The 16,541-nt window shown below is 56.4% G+C and overlaps 3 protein-coding genes across 3 annotated transcripts; all 3 read left to right on the plus strand.

Moving 5' to 3' along the window:
• Nucleotides 1-1,453: 1,453 nt before the first annotated feature.
• LOC116794722 (feather keratin B-4-like) lies at nucleotides 1,454-11,037 on the plus strand. The gene is made up of 2 exons (XM_032703657.1): nucleotides 1,454-1,591; nucleotides 10,676-11,037. Exon 2 carries the CDS (start codon nucleotides 10,696-10,698, stop codon nucleotides 11,035-11,037), a length of 342 nt encoding a protein of 113 aa, XP_032559548.1. The 5' UTR covers nucleotides 1,454-1,591; nucleotides 10,676-10,695.
• Nucleotides 1,841-2,192, plus strand: LOC116794660 (feather keratin B-4-like). The gene has a single exon (XM_032703482.1). The coding sequence runs from the start codon at nucleotides 1,851-1,853 to the stop codon at nucleotides 2,190-2,192; it is 342 nt and encodes a 113-aa protein (XP_032559373.1). The 5' UTR covers nucleotides 1,841-1,850.
• Nucleotides 11,038-14,097: 3,060 nt separating the features above from the next.
• On the plus strand, nucleotides 14,098-14,449 carry LOC116794759 (feather keratin B-4-like). Its single transcript, XM_032703776.1, has one exon. It carries the CDS (start codon nucleotides 14,108-14,110, stop codon nucleotides 14,447-14,449), a length of 342 nt encoding a protein of 113 aa, XP_032559667.1. The 5' UTR covers nucleotides 14,098-14,107.
• Nucleotides 14,450-16,541: the final 2,092 nt, after the last annotated feature.

Here is a 16,541-nt window from a genome sequence, read left to right on the forward strand (position 1 = left end):
ACAAACAGGACTTTGCCCCTGCCCTTGCTCAACTCCAGCACGTGGCCATGGCCATCACCACTCATGCTTGCAGTCTTGGCCCAATGGATGCAGCTCCTGGGCTCCAGCACTGCACACTTGTTCCCATCTGCACTTTGGGACACTCAGCCCAAGGCTCTGGGCCCAGCCCTGCACACACTTCTCACCCCAACACACTGGGCACTGACACAGCCCCGCCTTGTTTGCATTCTCTGGCATCATGCAATGCTTGTGTCCCACAACCCTGGACACCTCCAAATCCTCTTGCTGCCCATCAGACAGAAAAGATGCCCAGAGAAGAAACCTCAGTCCCTGCCACTCAGCCCAGGACAGGGTCCAAAAGGTCCCAGCTATCCAAACCTTAAAAGCAGGAGGGGCACCAAAACCCCCCCAGAGCACAGTCAGCAGGAAAAGTCAGGTCCTGTGTCAGGCTTAGCCAGGTGGAAGCAAAGGGGAGAGGGATGGAAGGTGAGGGAAGGGACAACACGTGTGAAACTCCAGAGCAGCCTGACAGGGCTGGGATGCTTTGGGGCACCTCCTCACAACACACCCCAAACCACAGCACACCAGGGACACGGGAGGACCTCACTCATCACACCCCACCTCTCCAAAGCTTTGCTAACATCTTCAGCCCTCCCTGACACGCACCATCAATTCCAGCCTTTGCCCTCTAATGCTCACAATTAAAACCTGCTGCCAAGGTCAGATGGACACGGCCTCAAGGGCAGGACATGGAATCACAGAATTCCACAAAGGAATGCCTTTCTTGTGACAGAGGAGGAGAGAGAAGCATGCCAACTTGCCTCTAGTAAACATAGTTATTTGCTCCCAGGTACAGGATGTTACAACCTATTAGTTTTCTTACAACTTCTACCTTATGGAACCTCATGGCTTGAATGTGGAAGGAGGGAATTGATGCCACAGAGCAGCCTGGCCAAAAAGGGATTGAGCCCTGTTTGGTCTTTGTTTATTGCGTTTCTTAATCAGGCCACAAAATCCAATTTAAATGACCAAGTGAAAATTTCAAAAATCCAAATGGATCACAACAATGGAACAAGTTCAGCCTGAGCAGCCTCTGGTTTTCCAGGTCCTCTCTCTTGATCCCATTCCAGAGACAAGGGCAGGAGCTCTCCTTCATCCATCAGGAAGGGCTCCCAGGGACTGTGACCTTTCTAAGGCATTGGAGACTGTCCTCCCCAGGACATCAAATGGCTCCCTGTGCATTCCTGGGTGCAACACATTGACTGATGGACAACCAGTCACACAGAACAAGAGGATCAACAATTCTCAACACATCCACAAACCACAGCACATGAGGGACACGGGGTGACCTCACACCTGATGATGCTGACATCACACCTCTCCTGGGCTCTGGTTGTTTATTTGGTCCTCCCTGACACACATCCAACAATCCAATCCTCCAAAAAACCAACTCCTCAAAGGTGCCGCCAGCTGACAGTGCTGGGCCAAGGCTGTGCCGCCCCTGCGGGAGCAGCATAAAAGCCGGCCCAGCGCCTCTCTCCCTCCCACCCTTCTCCTGACACCTTCTCCTGCCTTCTCTGCCCACAACCAGGTGAGCCTCCAGCCCCTCACAACCCCCTCCTGCTCCTGACACAACGCCCCCCTGGCCCCTCTCGCCCAGCACGCTCTGCCCCAGCCTCAGCAGCCCTCACGCCTCCCCACAGCCCCACACCAGCCTCCCCACTGACCAGCCCTCCTGCAACACTGCCCCGAGCACCCCCACCGCCCGCACCTGCCTCACACCCCTCTCTGCTCTCACCTTCTCTCACCTTCTCTTGCCTGCCCTCCCAGGGACCCTCCACACCACACCCATGGCCTGCTACGACCTCTGCCGCCCCTGCGGACCCACCCCGCTGGCCAACAGCTGCAACGAGCCCTGTGTCAGGCAGTGCCAGGACTCCACCGTCCTCATCCAGCCCTCCCCCGTCCGCGTCACCTTCCCAGGGCCCATCATGACCTCCTTCCCCCAGAGCTCCGCCGTCGGATCCACCGCAGGGGCTGCCCTGGGCACGGAGCTCAACGTCCAGGGACAGCCCATCTCCGGCGGCTTTGGGGCCGGAGGCTACGGCCTGGGCTATGGCCGTGGCTTTGGCTACGGCCTGGGAGGCCTGGGCTGTGGCCTGGCAGGCCTGGGCTGTTCCGGCATCTGCTGAGCCTCCTTGACACCACAGCTGACACCCTCTGCACCTGCCCTTCTCACTCTTGCAACAATATCTCCTGCAAGCAAAGCACCTCGCCTGATCGTCGCCCTACTTGCACCTCTCACCACATCCCTCCCATTTGTTCCTCTTCTCTTTTCACTCTTTTGTCTCAATAAAGTTCTCCTGCATCAAAGCCTGAGACGCCTCTTCCTTTTCAATTCTACCAGGGCTTTTCCAACTTCACCCCCTACACAGCCAGGCCTCAACAGGCCAGCGGGGTGGGTGGAAAAGGGGCACAAGACCCCTCCTAGGAAATATGTCACCACAACCACCACCAGCAGCACTGACTGGCTCCTGAGGGTCTGTCACAAAGTTACACCAGCCCATCACTCATCACACTGACGCTTTGACATGACAACACTCCCTGAGACACCCCAACCCTTTGCTCCCACCCCAAACACCTCCACTCTCTCTTACACCATCTCCCCTCACAGACACGGCCCAGGACCACCCACACAAGGCCCCATGTCCTTGTTCACTTGTGCTCCAAGGACCTTGGGGAACCCATGCACGCTGTCCAGCTCACCACCCACCCTTCTGGGGGTCCTCAGTTCACCCAGCTCTGGCTCCTTGTTGCACTGTCCCTCTGGCTGCACCCTCCCCATTCCTCCTGCCTGGGAGTCCCCGCACCAGGATCTCACCTTGTTGTGGGTCTTTAACTGATCCCTGGTGCAGATGACCCAGCCACCATCCCCTGCTCACTGCAGGGCCCCACAGGGACCCATTCAGGGGGTCTCTGCACCAACAGCCTCCCTCTCCAGGTGCCCTGCATCACCTGTGCACGTGACCCCAAGCCCCCATCCCTCTGCTCTCACGTCCCACAGCAAGTCCCTTTTGTGAGGTCACCGTCACTGGGGATTCCTCAGGCACAGCCTGGAGACCTTGGAACCAGGGGCAGGAACAAGCCTGGGACCCTGCTCTGCTGACAACTTGGGGCTCTGCGGGGTTGGGGTTGAGCTTTGCAGGACACCAAGTGCTCACCAAGTCCCTCTCTCAGTCCCTTCCCTCCAGTGCACAAAACAGAGAAGAAGATGGAGAAAGGCTCCTGAGTGGAGTTAAGAACAGGGAGATCAGTCACCAATCACCATTGTGGGCAAAACAGACTCCACCCAGGGAAATTCATTACATTCCTTAAAAATCAAACCTTCGAGTAAGATAATGGGACAGAAAAACAAACCTTAACTACCTTCACTTCACCCCTCCCTTCAGCCAGGCTCAACTTCACTCCCCAGTTCTCTGCCCCCTCTCCCCAAGTGCCTCAGGGCGATGGACAAGGTGGCTTGGGCTCACTTCATCCCATGTTGGTTTTGCTCTTCCTTCCTCCTCACACTCTGCCCCTGCTCCAGCGTGGGCTCCATCCCACACACACAGTCTCCAACGGGGGCCTTCCCATGGGCTGCATTTCCATACAAACGGCTCCAGCCTGGCTCCCTCCCGCGGGGTCAGGCCTTAGGAACACGCTGCTCCAACGTGGCACTGGAGGGGCTCCCAAGTTCTGCCAAATAAACATCCTCCATGGTGGGCTCCTCTCTCCATGGGGCCACAGGTCCTGCCAGGAGCCTGCTCCACCTCGCCCTCCCCACGGCCTCACAGCCTCTTTGGGCACTCCCTGGTTCTGCTGGCAGCTCCTCCAGGGGCTGCAGCTGCATCTCTGCTCCACCCTGCTCCTCCAGGGGCTGCGGGGGGACAGCCTCACCCACCATGCTCTGCTCCACGGGCTGCACAGCACATTCTGCTACAGCCCCAGGCCCACCTCCTCCTATCCCTCTGCACTGGCCTTGATCTCCCCAGACTTCTTCCTCTCCCATGTTTTTTCTCTTCCAGCTCCTCTTGAGCACTAATTGTGCCCCTTCCAGAACAGGCTGTGATCACAGAATCACTGCATCCTCCACGATTGCCTCTGCTTTGTCCAGCGGCTGATCCAACATGGAGCCAGTGAGAACTTGCTGTGTCAGACACCAGGGAAGCTTCTGGAACCTTCTCACAGAAACCACACCTGCAGAACTCTTGTCAGCTGAACCACATACACTCAGATACAACCTTAGCAGCAGTAGAAGCAACCAGACCCACAGGGAGCACACCCAGTGAGCAAGGCTGAGCCTAAAACCAGGCTGTGTGAGCTGGGAGAAAGGTGGAAGGGAATTCAACAAATGGAAGGAGAAGCCCCTCACACCCAGCACCAACTCTTCTGTGGACGCTCGTCTTCAACCAGAGCACAAGCCCTGTGACCCCATAGGGTGAACTTGCTGACACCAGAGCACAGCCAGTGACAAAGGCCAGGCTCAAAGACAGGCTCAGTGAGGTGGTAGTGAGGTTGGAAGGAATGAATGGGATTGAAGGGGCAGCCCCTCACACCCGGCACGGCTGCACAGCCCAGACCAGCCCCACAGGGCTGAGGGGGAATGGGGCCCCTCTAAACAACTCACCCACAAACCACAGCCCCCGAGGGACATAGGGTGACCTCACTGATGACACCCCACCTCTCCAGTGCTTTCCTCACATCTGACAAATGCCCTGACCCCCACATTTCATGTAAATCACCCAACAACCAACTCATCAAAGCTGCTGCCAAGGTCAGATGGACACGGCCTCAAGGGCAGGACATGGAATGACCGAATTCCACAAAGAAACATCTGCAAAATGACAGAAGAGGAGAGAGGAGCCCACTGACCATCCACTAGTAATTATAATTTTTGCTTACAGGTACAGGACGTTACAACTTAGGAGTTCTACATTGTGAAATCCCATGGCTTGAACGCAGAATAAGGGAATTGGGGTCACAGACCAGCCAGGGCAAAAAGGGATCGAGCACCGTTCAGTGTTTGTTTAATGCATCTCTTCAGAAGGTCAAGAAATAAAGTTTAAATGACCAAGTAACTTGTCATGAAAATTTCAGAAATCCAGACAGACCATAGGAATGGAACCGGACCAGCCTGAATTCAGCCTGAGCAGCCTCAAGTTTTGCAGGTCCTCTCTCTTGATCTAAGTCACGATTCCAGGGGATGAGCTCTCTTTCATCCCTCAAGAAGTGCTCCAAAGGACTATGACCTTTCCAAGCTGATGGAGAGTGTTCTCCCCAGGACATCAAATGGCTCCCTCAGCATTCCTGGGCGCAACACAATGACTGATGGACATCCAGTCACACAGAACAAGAGGGGGCCAAGTCAGCAAAAGCACCCACAAACCACAGCACACGAGGGCGAAAAAATAACCTCACTGCTGACATCACACCTCTCCTGGACTCTAATTCTTTATTCAGCCCTCCCTGACACACATCCAAGGGATCACACCCCACCTCTCCAAAGCTTTGCTCACATCTTCAGCCCTCCCTGACACGCACCATCAGCTCCTGCCTTTGCCCTCTAATGCTCACAATTAAAACCTGCTGCCAAGGTCAGATGGACACGGCCTCAAGGGCAAGACATGGAATCACAGAATTCCACAAAGGAATGCCTTTCTTGTGACAGAGGAGGAGAGAGAAGCATGCCAACTTTCCTCGAGTAAACATAGTTATTTGCTCCCAGGTACAGGGTGTTACAACCTATTAGTTTTCTTACAACTTCTACCTTATGGAACCTCATGGCTTGAATGCGGAAGGAGAGAATTGATGCCACAGAGCAGCCTGGCCAAAAAGGGATCGAGCCCTGTTGGGTCTTTGTTTATTGCATTTCTTAATCAGGCCACAAAATCCAATTTAAATGACCAAGTGAAAATTTCAAAAATCCAAATGGATCACAACAATGGAACAAGTTCAGCCTGAGCAGCCTCTGGTTTTCCAGGTCCTCTCTCTTGATCCCATTCCAGAGACAAGGGCAGGAGCTCTCCTTCATCCGTCAGGAAGGGTTCCCAGGCACTGTGACCTTTCTAAAGGCATTGGAGACTGTCCAGCCCAGGACATCGAATGGCTCCCTGTGCATTCCTGGGTGTAACACATTGACTGATGGACATCCAGTCACACAGAACAAGAGGATCAACAATTCTCAACACATCCACAAACCACAGGACACGAGGGACACGGGGTGACCTCACTGCTGACATCAAACCTCTCTTGCATTGTTTATTTAGCCCTCCCTGACACACATCCAAAAATACAATCCTCCAAAAAACCAACTCCTCAAAGGTGCCGCCAGCTGACAGGGCTGGGCCAAGGCTGTGCCGCCCCTGCGGGAGCAGCATAAAAGCCGGCCCAGCGCCTCTCTCCCTCCCACCCTTCTCCTCAAGCCTTCTCCTGCCTTCTCTGCCCACAACCAGGTGAGCCTCCAGCCCCTCACAACCCCCTCCTGCTCCTGACACAACGCCCCCCTGGCCCCTCTCGCCCAGCACGCTCTGCCCCAGCCTCAGCAGCCCTCACGCCTCCCCACAGCCCAACACCAGCCTCCCCACTGACCAGCCCTCCTGCAACACCGCCCCGAGCACCCCCACCGCCCGCACCTGCCTCACACCCCTCTCTGCTCTCACCTTCTCTCACCTTCTCTTGCCTGCCCTCCCAGGGACCCTCCACACCACACCCATGGCCTGCTACGACCTCTGCCGCCCCTGCGGACCCACCCCGCTGGCCAACAGCTGCAACGAGCCCTGTGTCAGGCAGTGCCAGGACTCCACCGTCCTCATCCAGCCCTCCCCCGTCCGCGTCACCTTCCCAGGGCCCATCATGACCTCCTTCCCCCAGAGCTCCTTCGTTGGATCCACCGCAGGGGCTGCCCTGGGCACGGAGCTCAACGTCCAGGGACAGCCCATCTCCGGCGGCTTTGGGGCCGCAGGCTACGGCCTGGGCTATGGCCGTGGCTTTGGCTACGGCCTGGGAGGACTGGGCTGTGGCCTGGCAGGCCTGGGCTGCTCCGGCATCTGCTGAGGCTCCTTGACACCACAGCTGACATCCTCTGCACCTGCCCTTCTCACTCTTGCACCAATATCTCCTGCAAGCAAAGCACCTCGCCTGATCGTCGCCCTACTTGCACCTCTCACTGCATCCCTCCCATTTCTTCCTCTTGTCTTTTCACTCTTTTGTCTCAATAAAGTTCTCCTGCATCAAAGCCTGAGACGCCTCTTTCTTTTTAATTCTACCAGGGCTTTTCCAACTTCACCCCCTCAACAGGCCAGCGGGGTGGGTGGAAAAGGGGCACAAGACCCCTCCTAGGAAATATGTCACCACCACCACCACCACCAGCAGCACTGACTGGCTCCTGAGGGTCTGTCACAAAGTTACACCAGCCCATAACTCATCACACTGACGCTTTGACATGACAACACTCCCTGAGACACCCCAACCCTTTGCTCCCACCCCAAACACCTCCAGTCCCTCTTACACCATCTCCCCTCACAGACACGGCCCAGGACCACCCACACAAGGCCCCATGTCCTTGTTCACTTGTGCTCCAAGGACCTTGGGGAACCCGTCCTGGCTGTCCAGCTCACCATCCACCCTTCTGGGGGTCCTCAGCTCACCCAGCTCTGGCTCCTTGTTGCACTGTCCCTCTGGCTGCACCCTCCCAATTCCTCCCGCCTGGGAGTCCCCGCACCAGGATCTCACCTTGTTGTGGGTCTTTAACTGATCCCTGGTGCAGATGCCCCGGCCACCATCCCCTGCTTACTGCAGGGCCCCACAGGGACCCATTCAGGGGGTCTCTGCACCAACAGCCTCCCTCTCCAGGAGCCCTGCATCACCTGTGCACGTGACCCCAAGCCCCCATTCCTCTGCTCTCACATCCCACAGCAAGTCCCCTTTGTGAGGTCACCGTCACTGGGGATTCCTCAGGCACAGCCTGGAGACCTTGGAACCAGGGGCAGGGACAAGCCTGGGACCCTGCTCTGCTGACAACTTGGGGCTCTGTGGGGTTGATCTTTGCAGGACACCAAGTGCCCAGCAAGCCCCTCTCTCAGTCCCTTCCCTCCAGTGCACAAAACAGAGAAGAAGATGGAGAAAGGCTCCTGAGTGGAGTTAAGAACAGGGAGATCAGTCACCAATCACCATTGTGGGCAAAACAGACTCCACCCAGGGAAATTCATTGCATTCCTTAAAAATCAAACCTTCGAGTAAGATAATGGGACAGAAAAACAAACCTTAAATACCTTCCCTTCACCCCTCCCTTCAGCCAGGCTGAACTTCACTCCCCAGTTCTCTGCCCCCTCTCCCCAAGTGCCTCAGGGCGATGGACAAGGTGGCTTGGGCTCACTTCATCCCATGTTGGTTTTGCTCTTCCTTCCTCCTCACACTCTGCCCCTGCTCCAGCGTGGGCTCCATCCCACACACACAGTCTCCAATGGGGGCCTTCCCATGGGCTGCATTTCCATACAAACGGCTCCAGCCTGGCTCCCTCCCACAGGCTCAGGCCTTAGGAACACGCTGCTCCAACGTGGCTCTCGAGGGGCTCCCAAGTTCTGCCAACAAACCTCCTCCATGGTGGGCTCCTCTCTCCATGGGGCCACAGGTCCTGCCAGGAGCCTGCTCCACCTCGCCCTCCCCACGGCCTCACAGCCTCTTTGGGCACTCCCTGGCTCTGCTGGCAGCTCCTCCAGGGGCTGCAGCTGCATCTCTGCTCCACCCTGCTCCTCCAGGGGCTGCGGGGGGACAGCCTCACCCACCATGCTCTGCTCCACGGGATGCACAGCACATTCTGCTACAGCCCCTGGCCCACCTCCTCCCCTCCCTCTGCACTGCCCTTCATCACCCCAGACTTCTTCCTCTCCCATGTTTTCTCTCCTCTCTTCCAGCTCCTCTTGAGCACTAATTGTGCCCCTTCCAGAACAGGCTGTGATCACAGAATCACTGCATCATCCACGATTGCCTCTGCTTTGTCCAGTGGCTGATCCAACATGGAGCCAGTGGGAACTTGCTGTGTCAGACACCAGGGAAGCTTCTGGAACCTTCTCACAGAAGCCACACCTGCAGAACTCTTGAGACCAAAACCTTGTCAGCTGAACCTCATACACTCAGATACAACCTTAGCAACAGTAGAGGAAACCAGGCCCCCAGAGAGCACACCCAGTGGGCAAGGCTGAGCCTAAAACCAGGCTGTGTGAGCTGGGAGAAAGGTGGAAGGGAATTCAACAAATGGAAGGAGAAGCCCCTCACACCCAGCACAAACTCTTCTGTGGACGCTCGTCTTCAACCAGAGCACAAGCCCTGTGACCCCAAAGGGTGAACTTGCTGACACCAGAGCACAGCCAGTGACAAAGGCCAGGCTCAAAGACAGGCTCAGTGAGCTGGCAGTGAGGCTGGAAGGAATGAATGGGATTGAAGGGGCAGCCCCTCACACCCGGCACGGCTGCACAGCCCAGACCAGCCCCACAGGGCTGAGGGGGAATGGGGCCCCTCTAAACAACTCACCCACAAACCACAGCCCCCGAGGGACACAAGGTGACCTCACTGATGACACCCCACCTCTCCACTGCTTTCCTCACATTTGACAAATGCCCTGACGCCCATATTTCATGTAAATCCTCCCAACAACCAACTCATCAAAGCTGCCACCAAGGTCAGATGGACGCGGCCTCAAGGGCAGGACATGGAATGACAGAATTCCACAAAGAAACATCTGCAAAATGACAGAAGGGGAAAGGGGAGCCTACTGACCATCCACTAGTAATTATAGTTTTTGCTCACAGGTACAGGATGTTACAACTTAGAAGTTATACACTGTTAAATCTCATGGCTTGAACGTAGAATAAGGGAATTGGGGTCACAGACCAGCCTGGGCAAAAAGGGATGGAGCTCCATTGGGTCTTTGTTTATTGTATTTCTTTAGGAGCTCAAGAAATAAAGTTTAAATGACCAAGTCCCTTGTCATGAAAATTTCAGAAATCCAAACACACCAAAGGAATGGAACCTGACCAGCCTGAATTCAACCTAAACAGCCTCAAGTTTTCCAGGTCCTCTCTCTTGATCTCAATCACAATTCCAGGCGATGAACACTCTTTCATCCCTCAAGAATTGCTCCAAAGGACTACGACCTTTCCAAGTAATGGAGAGTGACCTCCCCAGGACATCAAATGACTCCCTCAGCATTCCTGGGTGCGACACAATGACTGATGGACATGCAGCACAAAGAAGAGGTGGCCAAGTCAGCAAAAGCACCCACAAACCACAGCACACAAGGGCCACAAAATCACCTCACTGATGACATCACACCTCTCCTGGGCTCAGATTGTTTATTCAGCCAACAATCCAATCCTCCTACACATCCAAAAATCCAACCCTCCCAAATCCCAACTCCTCAAAGGTGCCGCCAGCTGACAGGGCTGGGCCAAGGCTGTGCCGCCCCTGCGGGAGCAGCATAAAAGCCGGCCCAGCGCCTCTCTCCCTCCCACCCTTCTCCTGACGCCTTCTCCTGCCTTCTCTGCCCACAACCAGGTGAGCCTCCAGCCCACCGCCCACAGCTGCCTCACACCCCTCTCTGCTCTCACCTTCTCTGCTCTTCTCTTGCCTGCCCTCCCAGGGCCCCTCCACACCACACCCATGGCCTGCTACGACCTCTGCCGCCCCTGCGGACCCACCCCGCTGGCCAACAGCTGCAACGAGCCCTGTGTCAGGCAGTGCCAGGACTCCACCGTCCTCATCCAGCCCTCCCCCGTCCGCGTCACCTTCCCAGGGCCCATCATGACCTCCTTCCCCCAGAGCTCCTTCGTCGGATCCACCGCAGGGGCTGCCCTGGGCACGGAGCTCAACGTCCAGGGACAGCCCATCTCCGGCGGCTTTGGGGCCGCAGGCTACGGCCTGGGCTATGGCCGTGGCTTTGGCTACGGCCTGGGAGGCCTGGGCTGTGGTCTGGCAGGCCTGGGATGCTCCGGCACCTGCTGAGGCTCCTTGCCACCACAGCTGACACCCCCTGCACCTGCCCTTCTCACTCTTGCACCAATATCTCCTGCAAGCAAAGCACCTCACCTGATGGTCGCCCTACTTGCACCTCTCACCTCGTCCATCCCACTCCCTGCTCCTGTCTCTTCACTCCTTTGACTCAATAAAATTCTGCTGCATCAAATTCGCTCAGGCCTCCTCTTTTTTTGATTCCAATGCTTTTACATCCTCACTCGGCACAAGGCCAGGGCTCTACAGCCAGTGAGAATCGGGAAAAAGGCCACAACACCTTTCTTAGCAAATCTGGCACCAGCACTAACACAGATGGGCAGTGGAACAGGGGTGGAGGGGCCCTGACAGAACGTGGCACAAACCCATCACCTGCTACACCAAAGGCTTCCACACAACAAGGCTCTCCTGCACACGCTTCTGCCAAAGTCTCTCTGGGCCAGCACACACTGTACAAACTCGCTTCCCCACCACGACTCTTCAACCTTCCCAGCACAGACACAACATCAGCCACTTGGCCAGGATGCACTGCAAGTGCTTCAACCCTCCTGCTCAAACAAACCCAGCAAGAGCAGCTTGGCCAGGACCATGGCCAGTTCAGCGTTACATCTCCAGGCACACAGACTCCACCTTCTCTTCCACTCTCTGACCTCCCTCACACAGAACAAGGCTTGTCTTCTTTGCCCATGCAATTCCAACTGTTTCCCTTGTGTCCATGGCCCCTTGTCCTGCCCGTGTGTTCTGCTGACAAGAGCTGGGTTCCCTCCACTTCAGTCCCTGCCAGCAGGGATTCACACACACTCAGGACACTCCCTGGCCAGCCTTGTCTCCTGCCACTCCCAGCTCTCTCAGCCTCTCCTCTAGCAAACATCCTCCAGCCTCTTTAGAATCTTGATGGACCTCAACTGCTCTGCATTCCCCAAGTCCATCAGCTTCTTCCACTGGAGAGCCCAGCACTGCCCACAGACCTCACAGGGCACATCCCCAGTGCTGAGCAGGCAGCAAGAGTCACCTCCCACTGCTTGCTCACAACTTGCCCAGTCCTCACCTGCAGACTTCTCATCCCTTTTCACACAAACATTCATGGCCACCTCTTGGGCCACTTGTTCTCCACCAGGAACATAAAATCTTCTCCTAGTAAGAGATAAATTCTATGAAAACAGTTGATCCAGTTGATCTCCAGTCTTTCCTCCTACCTGGGCTGACCCCTCCCCACAAACAGGACTTTGCCCCTGCCCTTGCTCAACTCCAGCACGTGGCCATGGCCATCACCACTCATGTTTGCAGTCTTGGCCCAATGGATGCAGCTCCTGGGCTCCAGCACTGCACACTTGTTCCCATCTGCACTTTGGGACACTCAGCCCAAGGCTCTGGGCCCAGCCCTGCACACACTAATCACCCCACCACACTGGGAACTGACACAGCCCAGCCTTGTTTGCATTCTCTGGGATCACGCAATGCTTGTGTCCAACAACCCTGGACACCTCCAAATCCTCTTCCTGCCCAGCAGACAGAAAAGATGCCCAGAGAAGGGACCTCACTCCCTGCAACTTAGCCCCGGACAGGGCCCAAAAGGCCCCAGGTATCAAAACCTTAAAAGCAGGAGGGGCACAAAACCCCCCCCAGAGCACAGTCAGCAGGAAAAGTCAGGTCCAGTGTCAGGCTTAGCCAGGTGGAAGACAAGGGGAGAGGGATGGAAGGTGAGGGAAGGGGCAACACATGTGAAACTCCAGAGCAGCCTGACAGGGCTGGGATGCTTTGGGGCACTTCCTCACAACACACCCACAAACCACAGCACACCAGGGACACGGGAGGACCTCACTCATCACACCCCACCTCTCCAAAGTTTACTCACATCTTCAGCCCTCCCTGACACCCACCATCAACTCCAGCCTTTGGCCTCTAATGCTCACAATTAAAACCTGCTGCCAAGGTCAGATGGACACGGCCTCAAGGACAGGACATGGAATCACAGAATTCCACAAAGGAGTGCCTTTCTTGTGACAGAGGAGGACAAAGGAGCATGCCAACTTTCCTCTAGTAAACATAGTTATTTGCTCCCAGCTACAGGATGTTACAACCTATTAGTTTTCTTACAACTTATACCTTATGGAACCTCATGGCTTGAATGCGGAAGGAGGGAATTGATGCCACAGAGCAGCCTGGCCAAAAAAGGATCGAGCCCTGTTGGGTCTTTGTTTATTGCATTTCTTAATCAGGCCACAAAATCCAATTTAAATGACCAAGTGAAAATTTCAAAAATCCAAATGGATGACAACAATGGAACAAGTTCAGCCTGAGCAGTCTCTGGTTTTCCAGGTCCTCTCTCTTGATCCCATTCCAGAGACAAGGGCAGGAGCTCTCCTTCATCCATCAGGAAGGGCTCCCAGGGACTGTGACCTTTCTAAGGCATTGGAGACTGTCCTCCCCAGGACATCAAATGGCTCCCTGTGCATTCCTGGGTGCAACACATTGACTGATGGACAACCAGTCACACAGAACAAGAGGATCAACAATTCTCAACACATCCACAAACCACAGCACATGAGGGACACGGGGTGACCTCACACCTGATGATGCTGACATCACACCTCTCCTGGGCTCTGGTTGTTTATTTGGTCCTCCCTGACACACATCCAACAATCCAATCCTCCAAAAAACCAACTCCTCAAAGGTGCCGCCAGCTGACAGTGCTGGGCCAAGGCTGTGCCGCCCCTGCGGGAGCAGCATAAAAGCCGGCCCAGCGCCTCTCTCCCTCCCACCCTTCTCCTCAAGCCTTCTCCTGCCTTCTCTGCCCACAACCAGGTGAGCCTCCAGCCCCTCACAACCCCCTCCTGCTCCTGACACAACGCCCCCCTGGCCCCTCTCGCCCAGCACGCTCTGCCCCAGCCTCAGCAGCCCTCACGCCTCCCCACAGCCCCACACCAGCCTCCCCACTGACCAGCCCTCCTGCAACACTGCCCCGAGCACCCCCACCGCCCGCACCTGCCTCACACCCCTCTCTGCTCTCACCTTCTCTCACCTTCTCTTGCCTGCCCTCCCAGGGACCCTCCACACCACACCCATGGCCTGCTACGACCTCTGCCGCCCCTGCGGACCCACCCCGCTGGCCAACAGCTGCAACGAGCCCTGTGTCAGGCAGTGCCAGGACTCCACCGTCCTCATCCAGCCCTCCCCCGTCCGCGTCACCTTCCCAGGGCCCATCATGACCTCCTTCCCCCAGAGCTCCGCCGTCGGATCCACCGCAGGGGCTGCCCTGGGCACGGAGCTCAACGTCCAGGGACAGCCCATCTCCGGCGGCTTTGGGGCCGGAGGCTACGGCCTGGGCTATGGCCGTGGCTTTGGCTACGGCCTGGGAGGCCTGGGCTGTGGCCTGGCAGGCCTGGGCTGTTCCGGCATCTGCTGAGCCTCCTTGACACCACAGCTGACACCCTCTGCACCTGCCCTTCTCACTCTTGCAACAATATCTCCTGCAAGCAAAGCACCTCGCCTGATCGTCGCCCTACTTGCACCTCTCACCACATCCCTCCCATTTGTTCCTCTTCTCTTTTCACTCTTTTGTCTCAATAAAGTTCTCCTGCATCAAAGCCTGAGACGCCTCTTCCTTTTCAATTCTACCAGGGCTTTTCCAACTTCACCCCCTACACAGCCAGGCCTCAACAGGCCAGCGGGGTGGGTGGAAAAGGGGCACAAGACCCCTCCTAGGAAATATGTCACCACCACCACCACCAGCAGCACTGACTGGCTCCTGAGGGTCTGTCACAAAGTTACACCAGCCCATCACTCATCACACTGACGCTTTGACATGACAACACTCCCTGAGACACCCCAACCCTTTGCTCCCACCCCAAACACCTCCACTCTCTCTTACACCATCTCCCCTCACAGACACGGCCCAGGACCACCCACACAAGGCCCCATGTCCTTGTTCACTTGTGCTCCAAGGACCTTGGGGAACCCATGCAGGCTGTCCAGCTCACCACCCACCCTTCTGGGGGTCCTCAGTTCACCCAGCTCTGGCTCCTTGTTGCACTGTCCCTCTGGCTGCACCCTCCCCATTCCTCCTGCCTGGGAGTCCCCGCACCAGGATCTCACCTTGTTGTGGGTCTTTAACTGATCCCTGGTGCAGATGACCCAGCCACCATCCCCTGCTCACTGCAGGGCCCCACACGGACCCATTCAGGGGGTCTCTGCACCAACAGCCTCCCTCTCCAGGTGCCCTGCATCACCTGTGCACGTGACCCCAAGCCCCCATCCCTCTGCTCTCACGTCCCACAGCAAGTCCCTTTTGTGAGGTCACCGTCACTGGGGATTCCTCAGGCACAGCCTGGAGACCTTGGAACCAGGGGCAGGGACAAGCCTGGGACCCTGCTCTGCTGACAACTTGGGGCTCTGCGGGGTTGGGGTTGAGCTTTGCAGGACACCAAGTGCCCAGCAAGCCCCTCTCTCAGTCCCTTCCCTCCAGTGCACAAAACAGAGAAGAAGATGGAGAAAGGCTCCTGAGTGGAGTTAAGAACAGGGAGATCAGTCACCAATCACCATTGTGGGCAAAACAGACTCCACTCAGGGAAATTCATTACATTCCTTAAAAATCAAACCTTCGAGTAAGATAATGGGACAGAAAAACAAACCTTAACTACCTTCACTTCACCCCTCCCTTCAGCCAGGCTCAACTTCACTCCCCAGTTCTCTGCCCCCTCTCCCCAAGTGCCTCAGGGCGATGGACAAGGTGGCTTGGGCTCACTTCATCCCATGTTGGTTTTCCTCTTCCTTCCTCCTCACACTCTGCCCCTGCTCCAGCGTGGGCTCCATCCCACACACACAGTCTCCAACAGGGGCCTTCCCATGGGCTGCATTTCCATACAAACGGCTCCAGCCTGGCTCCCTCCCGCGGGGTCAGGCCTTAGGAACACGCTGCTCCAACGTGGCACTGGAGGGGCTCCCAAGTTCTGCCAAATAAACATCCTCCATGGTGGGCTCCTCTCTCCATGGGGCCACAGGTCCTGCCAGGAGCCTGCTCCACCTCGCCCTCCCCACGGCCTCACAGCCTCTTTGGGCACTCCCTGGTTCTGCTGGCAGCTCCTCCAGGGGCTGCAGCTGCATCTCTGCTCCACCCTGCTCCTCCAGGGGCTGCGGGGGGACAGCCTCACCCACCATGCTCTGCTCCACGGGCTGCACAGCACATTCTGCTACAGCCCCAGGCCCACCTCCTCCTATCCCTCTGCACTGGCCTTGATCTCCCCAGACTTCTTCCTCTCCCATGTTTTTTCTCTTCCAGCTCCTCTTGAGCACTAATTGTGCCCCTTCCAGAACAGGCTGTGATCACAGAATCACTGCATCCTCCACGATTGCCTCTGCTTTGTCCAGCGGCTGATCCAACATGGAGCCAGTGAGAACTTGCTGTGTCAGACACCAGGGAAGCTTCTGGAACCTTCTCACAGAAACCACACCTGCAGAACTCTTGTCAGCTGAACCACATACACTCAGATACAACCTTA

Source organism: Chiroxiphia lanceolata, chromosome 1, assembly GCF_009829145.1.
Source record: "Chiroxiphia lanceolata isolate bChiLan1 chromosome 1, bChiLan1.pri, whole genome shotgun sequence".
Classification (NCBI taxonomy): Eukaryota; Metazoa; Chordata; class Aves; order Passeriformes; family Pipridae; genus Chiroxiphia; species Chiroxiphia lanceolata.

What these genes read in the sequence shown, in the direction of transcription:
- LOC116794660 (XM_032703482.1), top strand. Translation starts at nt 1,851, where the DNA reads ATGGCCTGCTACGACCTCTGCCGCCCCTGCGGACCCACCCCGCTGGCC.
- LOC116794759 (XM_032703776.1), top strand. Translation starts at nt 14,108, where the DNA reads ATGGCCTGCTACGACCTCTGCCGCCCCTGCGGACCCACCCCGCTGGCC.
- LOC116794722 (XM_032703657.1), top strand. Translation starts at nt 10,696, where the DNA reads ATGGCCTGCTACGACCTCTGCCGCCCCTGCGGACCCACCCCGCTGGCC.